Below are 19,200 nucleotides of genomic sequence, written 5' to 3'. Positions count from 1 at the left end.
GTGTTTGTGTTTGCCACCACCACCACCACCACCACTTGACAACCGGTGTTTGTTTCATTACATCCCAAATAAATTAGCCATTCACCAACAGAGGCTGACAGGATAAGTACCAGACTTACAAAAAGTACCAGCATTGATTTGTTTGACTAAACCCTTTAAGGCAGTGCTCCAGCATGGCCACAATCCGATGACTGAAACTAGTAAACAATAAAATACAAAACAAAAAGGATGTCCTATATGGCACAACAATGACCAGCAAAAGTTAAATCTCGAAACAGCCAGAATCTGAATGGGGACAAAAGTACGAGAAACTAAAACCTAGGATCAGTACCATTCTATTGTCATTGGAACTAACTGGTCCTTTTGAAGTAAAAAGGAAAACTTGAAGAAAAACATAAAAAGCAAGATGCAACAACAACAGCCACTATGTCCTCTTTTAACTATAAAGCTGAAGTTGTCTGTGTATGGCAGGTTTGGTGGCCTTCAACTAACACTATCTCCTCCGAGACCCTGCGGCACATATTGACCAAAATCGAGAGTATGATAGAAGAAGGCTTGCTCTTCCTTCCGTAGAAGAAAAAATTCCAATCAGACCATGTTAACACCAAAAATTATTTACATCAAAAAGGTGCTTTTTATCTATGAAAATCCCTAATTTTTACGATTTTTTGACTGCTGTGTCGCCATTTTTCGGTGTATTTCAACCAGAAAAATGTTCACTTAAAGAGAATAACAAGCTACATAATGCAAAATCTTTATTTTTCAAAAATTCCAATTCTAAAGGGTCGAAAAGAAAACAAGCCTGAGCAACACCAGGCGATACTGCTAGTAATGTTTATTCCTGCTTGTTTTCAGCTTGAGGTTTGATCTTCCCAATCATGAATGCCTCAACATGGAAGATCCCACTCAAGAGGAAATTGAAATTTTTGGACACAATGAGATACAGCTGATGATGACAGTACATGCAGGTGTATGCTTGTATATATGTGTATACATATGTGTACGTGTATGTACTTGTGCAATTGCACAAGTGCTAGTGTCAGGAGAACAGCACTTTGTACACTAAAGTGGTTGACGTCAGGAAAGGCATTTAGCTATAAAAACCATGCCAAAGTGGACACTGGCACCTGATGTGGCTTACCAGTGCCAGCCAAACACTCCAACCCATACAGAAAACATGTTAAATGATCCATTGTACTGATAATATTCTTTTAAATAGAATCCATCAGGACCAAACTGAAGGAGTGTTGTTTCAAACATTACAAGCCACACTAATATCCCAGATATTTCCTATGTGTAAAGATATTAAATAGTTATAAACCACAATCCAAGCTTAATTTGACTCGTCAGTAATCAAGCTGATGTAGGAGTGTTAGGAAAACATTATTAGTAATTTTTTTTAAAATGATTAGACAGAGTACCAGTGACCTTTATAGGGCTCTCTCAGACTGCTGATATCAATGTAGTTGGTGTTTAGTTTCAACTTCTGCACATTTATATCAGTTAAAAAAACATGTGAGGAAAGTTGTGTGTTGTCAAAATGAGTCATTGAAGAGGTATTGGTATGGTCGCCCAACCTGCAGGAAACAGCAGCCAAATCTCTCCTAAATCACACTCTACTGTCTTAATTGAATAATGGACACATGAGATAATCTTGTTCAGCATACCATTAACATAGAGAGGATGGTCATTATTATTATTATTATTGAGTGAGAGAGCAGTACATGCCATCAAAGTGACACTGGGGTAAAATATACGAAGCCCAGTATACCCATCATGACTACACGTCTGATAAGGGTACACCAGGCACATGCATCACAACCATACGTGTGCGACATGGTGATCTCATATCGAGATAAACAGCACATAACTTTGCAGGTGGGGCCCAGTTAGAATTTTCTTCTGGTCGAATAACCCATCCCGCTCAAAAGGTCCCTGAATAAGGGTTGTTTAAGGATGTTGAACGAAACATCCATGTTTCCAGAGGTGAATTATTCAAACCCCAAAGAATCCCTCTCAACACACGGCTATAATGCTCCCCCACTACTTCTGCTCATGATCAGAGATGCACAAATCATCAGCCACTAAGGGACATGCTCAACTGGTTAAGGTCCAACAACTGACAAGCAAATCTGGTATTGAGCAGAATATTTGCTGTAGCCCATCTTTTATACCAAGACAAAACAATGCAGATGATAACACTTCCAATCAGTTAAGATCAGAAGCCACGAGAGCCACTACCTGGTCCTGCATCAGGGCATTTATTATTATTATTATTATTATTATTATTATTCAGGTCACTGCTTGGAATTTAGCTTGGAATTTTGGGGTTAGTAGCCTGCGCTCTTAACCACTATGCCATATGCCCGTGGGCAACAAACAAGACGAGGACAAATATCCGTCGAATGTAAATAACGTACATAATTCCTCATCTCTTGAATATAGAGCTGAATAACTGCAGTTTTTGTTATCCATTAACAATCAAATTTAACAGGCTATGTTCCATTGCTCATTTACTGATAGGTAAACCAAATGAAGATCCTTCTATATGTCTCTTGCTCTCACCCACACATTATTTTCTGAAAGTGCATTGCCATGGTTACATTTAACATTGACTCTATAACTATTTAAGATTGGTACATTTATATAGGATAGCTATTTTGAGTATTTGTCTGCTTGGGCTTCACAAACTCATATCAATCAAATCTATTGTTTACATTATGCGTTTGATTATTTGTTTTTCTTTCCATATTAGCAGCTGAACAAATATCTTATTAGTTGTATAAATACTATTCAGCTTCCCTTTTATCATTATTGATAATCTTATTCATTTGTTTGCTTTTTTACTATAATTTTTTTTTATGATTTCACATTAAGAAAATAGGCTTATCAAACAAGATTTGTTGAATATCTTTCTCCTATCAAATAATTTTTTTCTTGCCCCACCTTCTAGTCACCACTTCAGAACATACGGCTAGTTATCAATTCTGGCAACTTCCTTTTCTAAAACCAATATTAGAAAGTGGTTTTCCACATTCCGAAATATATATCTATTGTTTTTTAATTCCTAAATGATGCAAATACGAAATTTACCTCACTGGAAACCAAAACATTGTTTTGCTTTTATTTCAAATTGAACTTCATTTGACCTAGTTTTCCAATAACTCACTTTTGTCTGATGTTTTTATAGCATCATTTGGGAAGCGTTTATCTACCACTGGCATGCTTACAAGATGCTCATCACACAACCTGAACGCAATCTCGCTTTCCAAATTTCATTTGAACATTGCGATCTGTTTCTCAAGAAGATCTCCACCAACTTTTACAAAGTACTTCAACTGAACGTGTTATTTATACTAAAATATAAATTATATTAAAACTATTTACAGCAATGAAAAAAAAACAAAACAAAAACAAAACAAAGCAAAACAAAACATAAACAAACAACCCAGATATATAGCAATTATTACAAATGTTATCTACAGTCTGGGTCTGATAAGCTTATTATACAATAATTATAATGTTTACCAACAAATAATTTCTCTGTTGTCATCAGAAACCACAAGTTTGCACAAACTTCTTCATATATTTCATCTATAAATTTAAAGATACTCCAGTTTCTATTCACTAATTCATTCTACTTAAAGAACAAAGACAGAATTGTGACAAGATGACTATTCCAACTTTTGCCACCAAAGTTCTCTCTTAAGTAATACTTAAATCTTCGTCTCTTGGAACTTAACACCACTCACTTTGAATAAGTTTCATAAGATTATTTGTTTCCACTAAACACAGATTAACAATTTGATTATAAAAGTGCCAGAAGAGACTGGAGTATTGACAAGGAGTTAGATAATTGGCTCATAATTCTTAGCTGAAATGTTGACACGGATAACTTTGTTTCTTATCTGTACTGAAAGGATGAAATAAGTACTGGTGACACACTGAGATAAAAGCCCTGTATCTGTGAGGCTGTGTCTGTAGGTTTTTCACTCAAAGCATTCGAAAATCAATTTTATACTGTGTAACCAGAATTAACTGAAGGTACATTTTCACTTGAAAACATAAATAAATAAAATAAAACACAAACACACACGTACGCTCTGAAAAGAAACATCCAGGCGCCGGCATGGCTGTGTAGTAAAAGGCTTGCTTCCTGTCCACATGGTTCCGGGTTCAGTCCCACTAAGTGGCAGCTTAGGCAAGTGTCTTCTACTTTAGCCTCAGGCTGCACAAAGCCTTCTGAGTGGATTTGGTAGATGGAAACTGAAAGAAGCCCATCATGCGTGTGTGTGTGAGAGAGGGAGAGAGAGGTTTTTGTGTGTGTGTCTGTCCCCTACCACTTTTTAGTGTGTTTATGTCCCTGTAACTTAGCAGTTCAACAAAAGATACCAATAGAATAAGTAACCAGGCTTAAGAAAAAAAAAAGATACTGGAGGTGGGGGGTCAATTCATTCAACTAAAAATTCTTTAGGGTGATGCCCCAGCATGGCCACAGTCTAACAACTTAAACAAGTAAAAGGTATCAACATTAGGCAAAAACAATCGTGAAATTTACCTGTGCACTTTAACTTTTCTAGTTCGTAAGGTAGATCACCTGTGCTGACTTTTGAAAGTCCATCTTGTATGATGTTAGTCAGGGCATTCCGCCGTCCAGTACGTCCACTTGCTATGAAGTCCTGGAGATGAGAGTTAACATCTACATCTGTCATGGTATTTGTTTCAATTGAACTTGAAATATTTCTGAAAGGAGAATTTCAATACATATAGTTAGAAATAAATACAATAAATATGTTCAATTATGCAAATCTCAAAGCAATTCACATGGCAGTTTTATGAGAACTTAGAGCTACTCACAGATCTATATTGATTTCACTATAGCTCATGTGGATACTATGGACTGTTGTTTAAACCACATGTTATTTTGGGGTTTAGATGTAAAACTTTCTCCGGCATTTTTTAATGCTATAAATTATTGTTTAGATAAGTACATTCTGAATTCTAACATTACAGATATCTCTCTATATATAAAGCTGAAGTTGTCTGTGTATGGCAGGTTTGGTAGCCTTCAACTAACACTATCTCATCCAAGACCCTGCGGCGCAAGTTGACCAAAATTGAAAATATGATAGAAGAAGGCTTGCTCTTCCTTCCGTAGAAGAAAAAATTCAAATTGGACCATGTTAACACCAAAAATTATTTACATCAAAAAGGTGCTTTTTTTTCTATGAAAACCCCTATTTTTTACGATTTTTTGACTGCTGTGTTGCCATTTTTCAGTGTATTTCAACCAGAAAAATGTTCACTTAAAGAGAATAACAAGCTACATAATGCAAAATTTTTACTTTTCAAAAATTCCAATTCTAAAGGGTCAAAAAGAAAACAAGTCCGGGCAACGCTGGGCGATACAGCTAGTAAATTGCTAAACAGAACTAATACAGTTCCATAATGAAAGCTAACTAAACCTACAGTACTACAGCAAATAAAAGGATAGGTCTTTCATAGACAAGATGTTCAATAGTCCAACATCAAAGTGTTAAGCTCAAATTTTACTAAAAGTAATCGTGACTTCCAATTTTCCAGGTTTTTAAAATAAGTATAGGGAGAAATTACGAAAAAAACAAAAGACGGAGACAGGTGGTGTACAAAACAAACAGATGTATTAGTATAATGCTCAGAAATAGAAAAAGTCTTTTACTTTTCGAGCCTACGCTCTTCTACAGAAAGGGACACAGAAAAAACAAGGAGAGAAAAAAATGTGTGTAATGGCTAACGATCTATCGTGGCATCTGATGTGGTAAAGACAAGATAAGAACAAATATATATTGACCACAGATAATAACAAAGCACAATAACTATTAAGTACAATGCTTACATGATGTCTAATCCAAGTAGCTTCACAGAGTTAGTTACAGTCATAACTGGTGAATTCTTGCACTTGTGGAGACTGACTGAATGAAACAGAGAGACCTCTAGCTTCAAACCTGTCACTACGAAGCTTGATGAATCAACAACTTCATGTCCTTGCTTCTATATATACTATATATACCCTTGCTGCTATTCATGGATGTCTACGTTAACATATCTCACACTTACATCAATCAGTTGATCAAGTTTTACTACTACTATGACCACGGCCACCATGACCACCACTTCTACCAGTGCTGCCACCACCACCACTACCACTACCGCCATCCTTGTAACCTCAATGCCTATTCCTCCATATCAGGTTTGGCGATTATACCTTAGCCATCAAATTTTGTAATAGGCACATGGACTTACCATTTCCATAGAACTATAAAAAAAAACATCTGCTATGTAACAAGTGTATCAGGAAGTAATGCCTATGACAAATATATTTCTCCACCAAAATACTTTGTAATAACCATGTAATTATAGGTTATTTTTAATAGCATTTGATTATTGAAAGGCTAGGCCAAACTGACAAAGCCAGACTTTAAAAAATTATATACACGCACACTCACATATTTATCAACTTTTACACTTCAGAGAGCTTCACTTCCCAAATCCCCATCCAAAACAATCTGGTTCTTCTTCCTTGGAGTTAGATCTCTTTGATACCTATTTGTGAAAGGCAGTGAGCTGGCAGAAACGTTAGCACAGCGGACGGAATGCATAGGCATATTTCGTCTGCCGTTACGTTCTGAGTTCAAATTCCACCGAGGTTGACTTTGCCTTTCTTCCTTTTGGGGTCGATAAATTAAGTACCATTTACCTTTCTGACCCAAGAGATTTTTGCATAGCTTTACAAATTATTTTTGAAATAAGAAAAAAAAAATTTAAATAAGTAAAACTTAGAATACAAGTGCAGGAGTGGCTGTGTGGTAAGTAGCTTGTCTACCAACCACATGGTTCCGGGTTCAGTCCCACTGCGTGGCACCTTGGGCAAGTGTCTTCTACTATAGCCTCGGGCTGACCAAAGCCTTGTGAGTGGATTTGGTAGACGGAAACTGAAAGAAGCCTGTCGTATATATGTATATATATATGCGTGTGTGTGTTTGTGTGTCTGTGTTTGTCCCCCTAGCATTGCTTGACAACCGATGCTGGTGTGTTTATGTCCCCGTTACTTAGCGGTTCGGCAAAAGAGACCGATAGAATAAGTACTGGGCTTACAAAAGAATAAGTCCCGGGGTCGAATTGCTCGATCAAAGGCGGTGCTCCAGCATGGCCGCAGTCAAATGACTGAAACAAGTAAAAGAGTAAAAGAGAGTAAAGAGTATACAGAACTCTAAGAAAACATTTATGAAACATTAAACTGAGATATAAATTACAATCTTGCTCAGTTTAGTGGTCAGCATATCCATTTACAGATGTTTCAACACGAGATAAACCATATCTTACACTGCATAACATTTTTTCTGAAATGATTGATAAAGTGAATCTGGTATGTACAGCAATTTAGCCTGTATGACTGGAATGAAGCAAATAAGCAGACATATATACTGACATGATACAACAGCTTCTGTTAGTGTATCAACAAATTTGGGAAAAGATTCAAGAATTTTAGTATTTAGCTACACATTTTGATGTTTTCATAGTTAGATGTGAATGATTAGAGCCTGTCATTTCTAATGCACTATTAATAATCATCATCATCATTGTTTAACGTCCGTTTTCCGCGCTAGCACGGGTTGGACGGTTCGACCGGGGTCTGGGAAGCCAGGGGCTGCACCAGGCTCCAGTCTGATCTGGCAGAGTTTCTACAGCTGGATGCCCTTCCTAATGCCAACCACTCCGCGAGTGTAGTGGGTGCTTTCTACGTGCCACCTGCACAGGTGTCGGGGGGGGTCTGGCATCGGTCACAATCGGTTGGAGCTTTTAACGTGCCAGCGGCACGGAAGCCAACCAAGGCGGAGCTGGCAACATTCGGATGGTCTTTTTATGTGCCACCAGCACAGGAGCCAGTTGGGGTGGCGCTGGTATCGGCCACGTTCGGATGGTGCTTTTTATGTGCCACCGGCACAGAAGCCAGTCGGGGCGGCACTGGTATCGGCCACGTTCGGATAGTGCTTTTTATGTGCCACCGGCACAGGCATCACAACTACTATTTCCATTGATATTTATTTTGACGTTCATGTTCATGTACTTGACTCAACAGGTCTCCTCAAGCACAGCGGGACGTTCTGGGATCCGGGGTACTTTGAATGGGCAGGGGCTATAATAGAAAATAATATTTTGCCTTGAATAAGTACTCAGACCTTTGTATAATAAGTGGGGACAAACCCACTGTATTATCAATCTTTACTTTACAGATACAGGAATATACTAATCTCAACTCATTGGGTCTGTTCGAGCCAACCTATCTCTTGCTACTGTATCTCCAATTTATGCGTACCTTTTCCTTCTTTGGACACTAAAACTCTGCTTGCGAAAACCTGTTGAGGCAAGTGAAATCAAAATCAAAATCAAATTTGATGACTGATGTCCGTGCTAGCAGGGTGCAAAGTGCACTATACAAGTGTGATCATTGACAGAGCAGCTAACCGGCTTCCGTGCCAGTGGCACTTCAAACTCAGGCTGGATTGTCATATTCTGTCAGCAAGTTGTAAGGAATTCAAACTGACTCCAACTTATCGGCTTCAGTTGTAACCATTACCAAACTTTCCAGACATATAAAACTATATCAGATAGAAAACGAGATGAATTATTGTACATCATCATTTGATGTCCATTTTCCATGCAGGCTTGGTTTTGATGGTTTAAACAGGGGCTGACCAGTTGAAGGGCTGTTTAGGGTCCAGTTGTCTGTTTTGGAATGGTTTCTACAGCTGGATGCCTTTCCTAATGCCAACCACTTTACAGAGTATACTGGGTGCTTTTATGCAGCACTGGTACGGGTGCTTTTTATATTGCACCACCACTTACAAGCCTGTTTCTTTATTACCCACAAGGGGCTAAACACAGAGGGGACAAACAAGGACAGACAAACGGATTAAGTCGATTATATTGACCCCAGTGTGTAACTGGTACTTATTTAATCGACCCCGAAAGGATGAAAGGGAAAGTTGACCTCGGCGGAATTTGAACTCGGAACGTAATGGCAGACGAAATACGGCTACGCATTTCACCCGGCGTGCTAACATTTCTGCCAGCTCACCTTTATTTTTTTGGCTCAGACAAAAAAATTACAAGCCTGCAAGATTAGGGTTGCTCAGCTGGAGAGGGTTGCAAGGGATGAGTCTGTATCCAAGGGCAACCATGCTTTTACTTAGCTTGACATATCTTTTCAAACACAGCAAACTGCCAGGAGTCTCGGTCCCCTACTGTTACAATAATTTCCCACTGCTAAACATGCATCATGATGCAATGTAAATGTAGTTCCGTGGTTTTTTTCCAGAATGTTCAAATCAGCTACATAGGCGTAGGAGTTGCTGTGTGGTAAGTAGCTTGCTTACCAACCACATGGTTCCGGGTTCAGTCCCACTGTGTGGCACTTTGGGCAAGTGTCTTCTACTATAAACTCGGGCTAACCAAAGCCTTGTGAGTGGATTTGGTAGACGGAAACTGAAAGAAGCCTGTTGTATATATGTGTATATATATATATGTGTGTGTGTGTTTGTGTGTGTGTGTTTGTCCCCACAACATCGCTTGACAACTGATGCTGGTTTGTTTACGTCCCTGTAACTTAGCAGTTCGGCAAAAGAGACCAATAGAATAAGTACTAGGCTTACAAAGAATAAGTCCTGGGGTTGATTTTCTCAACTAATGGCAGTACTCCAGCATGGCCACAGTCAAATGACTGAAACAAGTAAAAGAGTAAGTATCATGTCACTGCAAAAAAAGACTCCACCTGACCTACTCAAGAATGTGGTAGCAGCAGTGAGCACAAATATGCCCTTACGTCATTTGTCATATCATCCTCATCATCGTCACCATCATTATCATCTCCATCATCATCATCACCATAATCATCGTCATTTTAACACCGTCTTTTCCATGTTCATACGGGTCAAATAAGTTCATTTATTTCCATGAATCTCAATTTTACACCATCTCATCTGACATAACCGTTTTTTAAACCAACACCAATGCACAAAGCCACAAAGCACATTTTTCTACACATCCTGTATAATCCACATGTGTTCCATATCCACAGTGTAGCCATCCTTAGTGCACAACAGCTGTTAAATATCTTTCATATCAGACTGCTTTTAAAACTCACGTAACAGTGACCCTACTAACATTACATATTCAATTCCATAAGCGATGCTAACATTACATACTCATTTTCAGCAGGTTTTTCTCCAAATATACTCTTTCTGGTATAAACTCAAAGTGTCATATATGTGTGTGTGTACACATGCACACACACACACACACACACATATATACAGATATCATCATCATCATTATTTCAATGGCCACTTTTTGATACTTTTAATATATAGTATATAATATATTCACAAATATGATGCAGCACGGAATTTTGTCAGTGAAAAGGTTGCGGTCTCAAAACGATGAAAATATTTTGACAAATTAAACTTAAATGTTGAAGTGAATCTAATGGTTTTTGTGTGTTTCTTAAATGGCTTATAAACACCTTCCACGCTGTTTTCGTTCCAGCACACGATCTCAGATCAGGTCACTTGCTATGCAAGTACATCTCCGTAATCCACAAATATTTAAAACCATCAATCAAACATAATTTCAATACATAGTTTTAAATTTTAAACCACTAATGCTCTACTATTATTTATTTATGTGCCCTTTTCAAGCCTAGCCAGGCTCATGGGCCCGGTTTCTCGGTTTCTATGGCATACATGTTCCCCCCAGCTGGACGGGACGCCAGTCCATCGCAGCGTTACTCAAGAAACAGGAAGAAACAGTGAGAGAAAGTTGGAGTGAAAGAGTACAACAGGGGTCGTCACCCCACCCCTGCCGGAGCCTCGTGGAGCTTTAGGTGTTTTCACTCAATAAACACACACAACACTCAGTTTGGGAATTGAAACAGCGATCCTCCGACCGTGAGTCTGCTGCCCTAACCACTGGGCCATTGCGTCTCCACACTAATGCACTATACTTCCCTCAAAAGATAAAATTACCTAAGTTGCATAAGCTCTATATGAACCCTGACAAAGTCCTACCACCATAAAGGGGGAATGTGGTAATTTTCTTTGCATTAAACAAAATGCTTTGAAATTCCCATCAACTAGATGATAGGACTGAAAGATATATGTAGGTTCTTTTTTCTTTTTTATATTAATTTATATTTCTTTGAGCTATCAACTTCTATTCAATTTACATGTACTGTTATTTTTTTTTTAAAATGTCATGTTTTTGTAACATACAAATAAATTAGTAATTATATCCATTTATTCTCCATTTTCTTCTTGTCTTTCCCCCAATATATATATATATATATTTATGCTCGAAATGAGGAGTAGATAGACAGCCAACAACTGATGAAGGGTCCTTTCTTTGTATTTACTTGTCCTGTTTTCCATTTTTTTCCGGTTGTTTATGTATTTCGACAACATTCTAATATCCTAAAGCTGATAAATCAACTAATGTGTTTCTCCATTTTCTTATTTGTAATATAAATTAATGGTAAAATATTTCTTTACCTACACCTATTTAATATAATAAGTGAGTTCATTGCATTGCAATTAAAAACACTTGTGTATTAATAATTTGGGTAGTATACCAACAGTATATTGGATAAGTATTATCCCTTAGTGGGTTGGATCCACAACCCCTAACTTATTTGGTATATATATATATATGCATGTATGTATATATACATATATTATTTATCATTCAATTGAACGTGATGAATCCATTTCCAAGTAAGTATACACACACACTCACTCAAATAGGTTTATTTCAGTTTGCACTTCACAAATCCATTCACAAGGTTTTGGTAGGCCTAGGGCTATAATAGAAGACAATTACCCAAAAAACTGGACCTGAAACCATGTAGTCAAGAGACAAACTTATTAACTCACACAGTCACTTAAATACATTTAATTTTAGTGATAAGTATGATTGCTTTAAATGTTATTCCTTGAATACAACCTTTGAGTTTGAGCATGCCTGTATGTATGTGTTTTCTTTGACATTCTTCTCTTCAGAACTGATGCCAGAAATTCACAAGGTGACTAGAGATTTAAAAATTATTATTATTTTTTTTTTTTGGAGTAAAGACAGTTTCTATGATTTGTGAATATGTGAGTGATTTAGTGCTTGCTTATATGTAGATGCATATGAAGATATACTTGTGCTCAAGTAATGGGTGTGCATATTTTCCCAGTATGTATATGTATGTATGTATGTATGTATGTATGCATACATGTTTGAGTCCCTTTATGTATGTGTGTGTGCATGATTGTGAATATTTGTTCATTACAGGAAACTCAAACGAGAAATCTTTGGAATGTTTTACAAATCTTCATTGTACCATTAATTAATTATGTTCCGAGTATTAAAGTCAGTTTACTCCTCACACATTTCTTCTGCAGTCTCCAAGAAGAAGTTAGTTTGAGTTTCGGCTTTGTTCAAGAAACAAAACCAATAAAAAGAGAAAAATAAATAAACAAACATGGTACATGGTTGCATAACACACACACAGACATGCACATACAAGGAGACAGAGGTGCATACATATACAAACATATGCTCACACACACATACTTAGAAAATACACAAACACGGACATGCAAGCATATAAATATGCAGGATACGTACATACATATGCACACACATATATACATATGCATACACACACATATATACATACATACACATGCAAACACACACATACATACATACGTACATGCATGCATGCAAAGGCACACACACACTGACCCACACACATGCGCACAAACAAACAAAAGGGAACGCAGTGTAAATAACGGACAGAGTCAAGTCTATTGAAAAGGTTGCAAGACGCAACGAAAATTTTAGGAAAATAAAAATAAGAATTAAGTGGAAATTTTACCGGTGTGTGTGTGTTACATTATAAGGCACAAACAGAAAATGACTCTCCCCAGACACAACAGAATATGCTTCAACGCATGAACTCATATAAAGAATCTTGCAAACCAAATCCAAAAACGAAAAATAAATAAATAAAACAGATGATTCCTCAGGGGTGTGTTTCAGAGTGTTAAAATTCTCAAAATTATAATCTCGTTAAAAACTTTAACAATAATTACAATCAAAAATCTCATTTGTTATCTTGATTCTCAGATGAGTTTTCTGTATATATGTTACCATATATAGGGCACAGTTGTAAATAATGCACACCATAAACTCTGAGTTATGAAATTCTAGAAAAAATACTCCTTATCTATTATATGCAATGATTTTGCTTTTGTCCATACCTCATAGATCTCAAGCTGTAATTACTGCCAAAGGCAGTCCTACCCCATATCAAAATAAATTTGTTTGAAATTTTAAGGTGTTTTCATTATTTTGTCCAACCCCTGTATATATATATATATATATATATATATATATATATATATATAACGGGAAGCTTTATGAAAATAAACAAAAGACGAAGGCAGGTGGAATATATATATATATATATATATATATATATATATATATATATATATATATATTGAGATGTTGTTTCCTATCATGCACTGTCCACTTTTGTTCTCTACACCTGTCACTAACTGTTTGAATCTGACCAACTTACTGCATTTGGATCCCTGGATTGTATTTGTGTATGTGCGCACTTGCATGTGTGTGTGCGTGTGTGTGTGTGTGTGTTATGATTCATGATGATTTAAGATTTTCAGGAACAAAAGTATTTATTTTTTTTCAATTTATATTCACATTTTCTTAATGACACTAATTATGTGTTATTCTTATTGATTATTTATTGATTGATTCAATTTTCACATTAAATGATTCAAGTAGTATTTTTCACAATGAAAACATTACATTCAGGCCTGTTTTACTGAAGTTTGGTAGCTGTAATTCCAAGGGGCGAGTTTCTTGCTTATTGTGCTAAATCATTTCATCATCATCATTTAATGGCCTCTTTTTCATGTTTGCATGGGTCAGATGGAATTTGTTGAAGTAGTCTACAGCTGGATACCCTTCCTGTCACTAACCTTCACCTGTTTTGAAGCAAGGTAATGTTTCCCAGAGGCCAGACATTTTTCTCTCAGAAGACTGGAAATGTAGAACCTCACTTGTATAACACTCATTTACAACTGTCATGGGGTGTCTAGACAAGGGTACTCACAAACACACACATTTTTATATCTACATATATCATAATATACATATATATGATGGGTTTCTTTTAGTTTCAGTCTACTAAATCCACTCACAAGGCCTTGGTTGGCCTAGGGCTATAAGAGACGACACTTGCTACAGCTGCCACACAGTCGGACTGAACTGAAGACCACGTGATTAAGATCTAAGCTTCTTAGCCACAAAGACATATAGATGTCACTACAATATATATAGTGATAATATATTATTAGTATCACAGAAAAAATGGAACCCTTTGCTACACATTAGTTAGCTTAGCCAGTAGATATAACATACTTACTTCAAGTCATACCATCCTTAAGATGGCAACATGTTAGACTAGGGAAAAAAATGGGTAGCATTTAGTTCTCGTGTATAATGCATACCATTAACATTTAGGCTTAAAAATCTGGAAAAAAGTGCTTATTATACACTAGCTTTTAAGCAACTGACCCTGAACGGAAAGATCTGCAAACAGATCTCTGACTTGTTTTGGAGAATTTGCTTCAATTGCTTCCTCCAGAGTCATATCCCAATGATGATCATATTCATCGCAAAAAATCAGGTAAAAAAAAAAAAAATCACTGCAAACAATTGCATTAATGGAAACATAGAAATCCAAAATTTCAGGATTGCAGGTCTGGATTCGGCCCAGAATGTTTTTAATTTACTCATAGAGTTAGCCTTTAGATTATGAAAATTGTTATAGTACTAAAAAATTTGTTCCAAAAAGTCACGTAGAAAAAAAAAAAAAAATTGCTGAAAACACTCACAGTAATGAAAACCTGGGAATCCAAAATTTCAGGATTGTGGGTCCAGATTCCACCCAGAATGTTTTTAATTTACTCACGAAGTCAGCCTGATTCCAAAATGGTATGATAAAGTTGAAAAAGTGTAACAGAATGACGCACAGAAATTAGTTTTCGCATTTATTATATTAGATGAATAAATATGGTAACCCAATACGGCCATATTCAGTTAAAATGCAATATAGGGTTGTTGTATACATCCGCCACCTGTTGCTGTATTTAACTAGATCTAGTTACTGGATGATAATAACATGGATGTATAGGAACATATGGAAGTTATAGACCATTTTATACAAAGTATAAGAATTTGAAAGACATACTGCAAAGATGTTGCTATACTGTCACTCATTTGATGACCAGCATCACAGTAGTTTAGTAGATACACTGACTCGAATGTGTGATCATACTGTGTTTGGGAGACACACTAAACTTTACTTGGTGACTTGTTAAATCACAATTCTTTCTCGAACGTATTATAGAGTTCAGGTTTCTGGAAAAACCCATTCTATTCAGGTTTTGCTTATAGTTGTTTTTTTCATGCATACAATCATGATAGCTACACATCTTTCAAACTGGAGTTCAAACTCTGCCGAGGTCGACTTTGCCTTTCATCCTTTCGGGGTCGATAAATTAAGTACCAGTTACGCACTGGGGTCGATATAATCGACTTAACCCATTTGTCTTGTTTGTCCCTTGTGGGTAGTAAAGAAACAAATATTGTCTGGAAGGCTGGAATTATTTCTCAAGGCTAGAACATACTTCAATTACAGACTTGGTCTGCTGGAAGCACACCACCATTCATTCTATATCTCCAACTCTCCAATATAGGACAGCTTACAGACAAGAAGCTTTTAAGTAAAATCCTCCTTGCTAATATACAGACACCAAACACACATAATGAGAATGCATTATATCTTACTAATAATAATATTACAAAGGGATAGAAATTCAAGAATAGTAGCAATGCTTATACTTTTAATACATAGTAGAAAACACTTGTCCAAGATGCCATGCCGTGAGACTGAACCGGGAACCATGCGGTTGCAAAGCAAGCTTCTTAACTATGGAACACATTGAAACAAATACAATGTGTCGAAGGGTCGGCTTGATCAGGATTAGTCAAAACAGCAATATTTGATTAAACACATGAAAATAATAAAGTTATGTTTTTTTTATTCTCTTTTTTGAATCATAGGAATTGACAAAAGAAAATATAATAATACTAAAAATAAAAATAAGTAAGAGATATAATATTATTTAAAGCAAATTAATAGGACCTAACAACAGAGCAGCAAAACTGGTTTAATAAATTTAATTAACAGTGAGTTAAGCGAAAAATAACATATAACAGGTTTTTATGTTATTGATCAATTAATGGTTTTATAACTTAATGCCAAGGTCATATATCAGAGAGAGAGGGAGGAGAGGGAGGGAGAGAGAGGAGGAAAGAAAGAAGAACAGTTGATTGATTTGACTTAGCATATGGCTGGTACCTGTTTTTTTGACACTGTAGAAGTGAAAGGCAAAATTTATTTTGATGCTATTTTTATTGAAACCATATCATAAAAACAATTTAATCAAATAGGTGTAGAAGTGGCTGTGTGGTAAGTAGCTACCTTACGAACCACATGGTTCTGGGTTCATTCCCACTGCGTGGCACCTTGGGCAAGTGTCTTCTACTATAGCCTCGGTTTGACCAAAGCCTTGTGAGTGGATTTGGTAGACGGAAACTGAAAGACGACGAGGGTTCCGGTTGATCCGATCAACGGAACAGCCTGCTCGTGAAATTAACGTGTAAGTGGCTGAGCACTCCACAGACACGTGTACCCTTAACGTAGTTCTCGGGGATATTCAGCGTGACACAGAGAGTGACAAGGCCGGCCCTTTGAAATACAGGTACAACAGAAACAGGAAGTAAGAGTGAGAGAAAGTTGTGGTGAAAGAGTACAGCAGGGTTCACCACCACCCCCTGCCGGAGCCTTGTGGAGCTTTAGGTGTTTTCGCTCAATAAACACTCACAACGCCCGGTCTGGGAATCGAAACCGCGATCCTACGACCGCGAGTCCGCTGCCCTAACCACTGGGCCATTGCGCCTCCACGATAGGACTAACACTCAGTCAGAGTTCACTCGACTGTAGGTATTCTATAGATCTCCACTCCAATGTAATCCTCACCTCAGTTCCATCTGCATTATGTTTTCACTAACAGATATTTCTAACTAAAGCTGTTCACTCCCTACGTAGCATAGGCTACTGATGACTTTTCTTCATTGTTCTCAACTCTGGGCTATTTTTTTCCTATTTTTCTCCATTTGGATCCCTGCTTTTCCAGCCATGCCTCACTACCCCACCTATGTTTCCTTGAGGAAAAGCTATCCTCTTCCAGATCTTATTGGCTTTGAATTGTCATCGAATTTTGCTTTTCTCTAAGTAGAGGTACTGGCTCTATGCAAACCCATGGGAAGAGGTGGTCCACATAAGTTTGGCTGCTATTTGACTGGTCCAGCACGAGAGGCCCAAACGGAGCTTGTGCTCCACTAGCATAGCGTCCAGGGTCCTTGAAGTCCACCAACTACCACACTGCAACAAGGACTGAACATTGTGGTAACCCTACAGTTATTGCCTCTACATATTTAGAGAGGTATGAAACGCACTTGTCTGGAATGGGCTTGCAATGGCTGTGGGCACTGTATACCCACTCTCAATGAACTTAAGGAGGCACATGGCCTAGTGGTTAGAGCAGCGGACTCACGGTCGAGGGATCGCGGGTTCGAATCTCGGACCGGGCGATGTGTGTGTTTATGAGTGAAACACCTAAGCTCCACGCAGCTCCGGTAGAAGGTAATGGCAAACTTCTGCTGACTCTTTCACCACAACTTTCTCTCACTCTTTTCTTCTGCATCTTGCAGCTCAACTGCGACAGACTGGCGTCCCATCCAGATGGGGAACCTATACACCAAGGAAACCAGGAAACTGGCCCTTATGAGCCAGGCATGGCTCGAGAAGGAACAAACAAACTCAATGAACTTATTTAAAAAGTGTCAAGTATTTTCAAAGATAACCTGCGGAAGTGTTAAAATTGTGAATAAGATAGATATAAAACCAATTTAAATTCATGTTCAGTAGAAATTATAATACAAAATTAAGAACTAAAAGAAAAACTAAAAGAGAAACAATTTAATTATTATAATTTCCCATTCAAGATCAGAGCGTCTTGCAATGGGGCACTGAAGGGCAGAGGCTGTGTGATTAAATTACTGGGTTATTGGGTCAAAGACCTATGTTAGAAATAAATCACAAAAACTGTTGAGTGTCTGAGAAAATGGAACAATGTGCTACATATCTGACATTTAAAATTTCTAAGGCAGCCATGCTTCTGCAGATATGTGTGTGTGTGTGGGTGTGTGTGCATAAATTGCATACACAAACATATATAAATTGACAAAGGGAAACACACATACATGGATATATGTGTGTGTGTGTGTGTGTACATATATATTTACATACATATATGTGTGTATGTGTGTGAATACAGAAATACACATTAAAAAAAATTCATGCTGCCTTAATTCACTTAGCTGACAATGAGTACCAGAGATAGGTGGTATCTGACCTTGAAGAGGCTAAATCATGCTGAAATATTGTGTCTGGTAGTCCACTGAACATCACTTGGAGTTTGGTTTGTGAAAAAACATTTGAGCGAGGTCGTTGCCAGTGCCACTGGACTGGCTCCTGTGCAGGTAGCACATAAAAAGCACCATTTGAGCGTGGCTGCTGCCAGTACCGCCTGCCTAGCCCTTGTGCCGGTGGCACGTAAAAGCACCCACTACACTCTCGGAGTGGTTGGCATTAGGAAGGGCATCCAGCTGTAGAAACTCAGCCAGATCATGATTGGGGCCTGGTACAGCCATCTGGTTCGCCAACCCTAGTCAAATCGTCCAACCTGCGCTAGCATGGAAAGCGGATGGTAAACGATGATGATGATGATGATGATGATGATTGAAGAGGTGAAATCATACCAAAACACCATGTCTGGTAGTCCACTGATGTCATTTAAAGCATGGATCAATGTATTTTTACATATAAAGTCAATAGAGAGGAAATTTTCTCCAACGCAAACTACCAAAGCAAATGCCTTTCATGTTTTAGTGTACAAGAAC

The 19,200-nt window shown here is 37.5% G+C and overlaps 1 protein-coding gene across 5 annotated transcripts in view; it reads right to left on the bottom strand.

Annotated features, from left to right (window-relative positions):
- LOC115210875 (mariner Mos1 transposase) overlaps positions 1–19,200 on the bottom strand; it is a 229,504-nt gene that overhangs the window by 9,504 nt on the left and 200,800 nt on the right. For all 5 annotated transcript variants that reach the window (XR_003881451.2, XM_036501804.1, XM_029779640.2 and 2 more), the window contains one exon: positions 4,559–4,743. Coding sequence is in view for 4 of the 5 variants with exons in the window: in XM_036501804.1 (XP_036357697.1) it covers positions 4,559–4,743 (185 nt within the window). In the remaining variant the exon portion in view is untranslated. The remainder of the gene's footprint in view (positions 1–4,558; positions 4,744–19,200) is intronic.

This window comes from Octopus sinensis, linkage group LG4 (assembly GCF_006345805.1).
Source record: "Octopus sinensis linkage group LG4, ASM634580v1, whole genome shotgun sequence".
NCBI lineage: Eukaryota > Metazoa > Mollusca > Cephalopoda > Octopoda > Octopodidae > Octopus > Octopus sinensis.
Note: the sequence above shows the minus strand (reverse complement) of the source record. Positions and strands in the feature narration are given on the sequence as shown.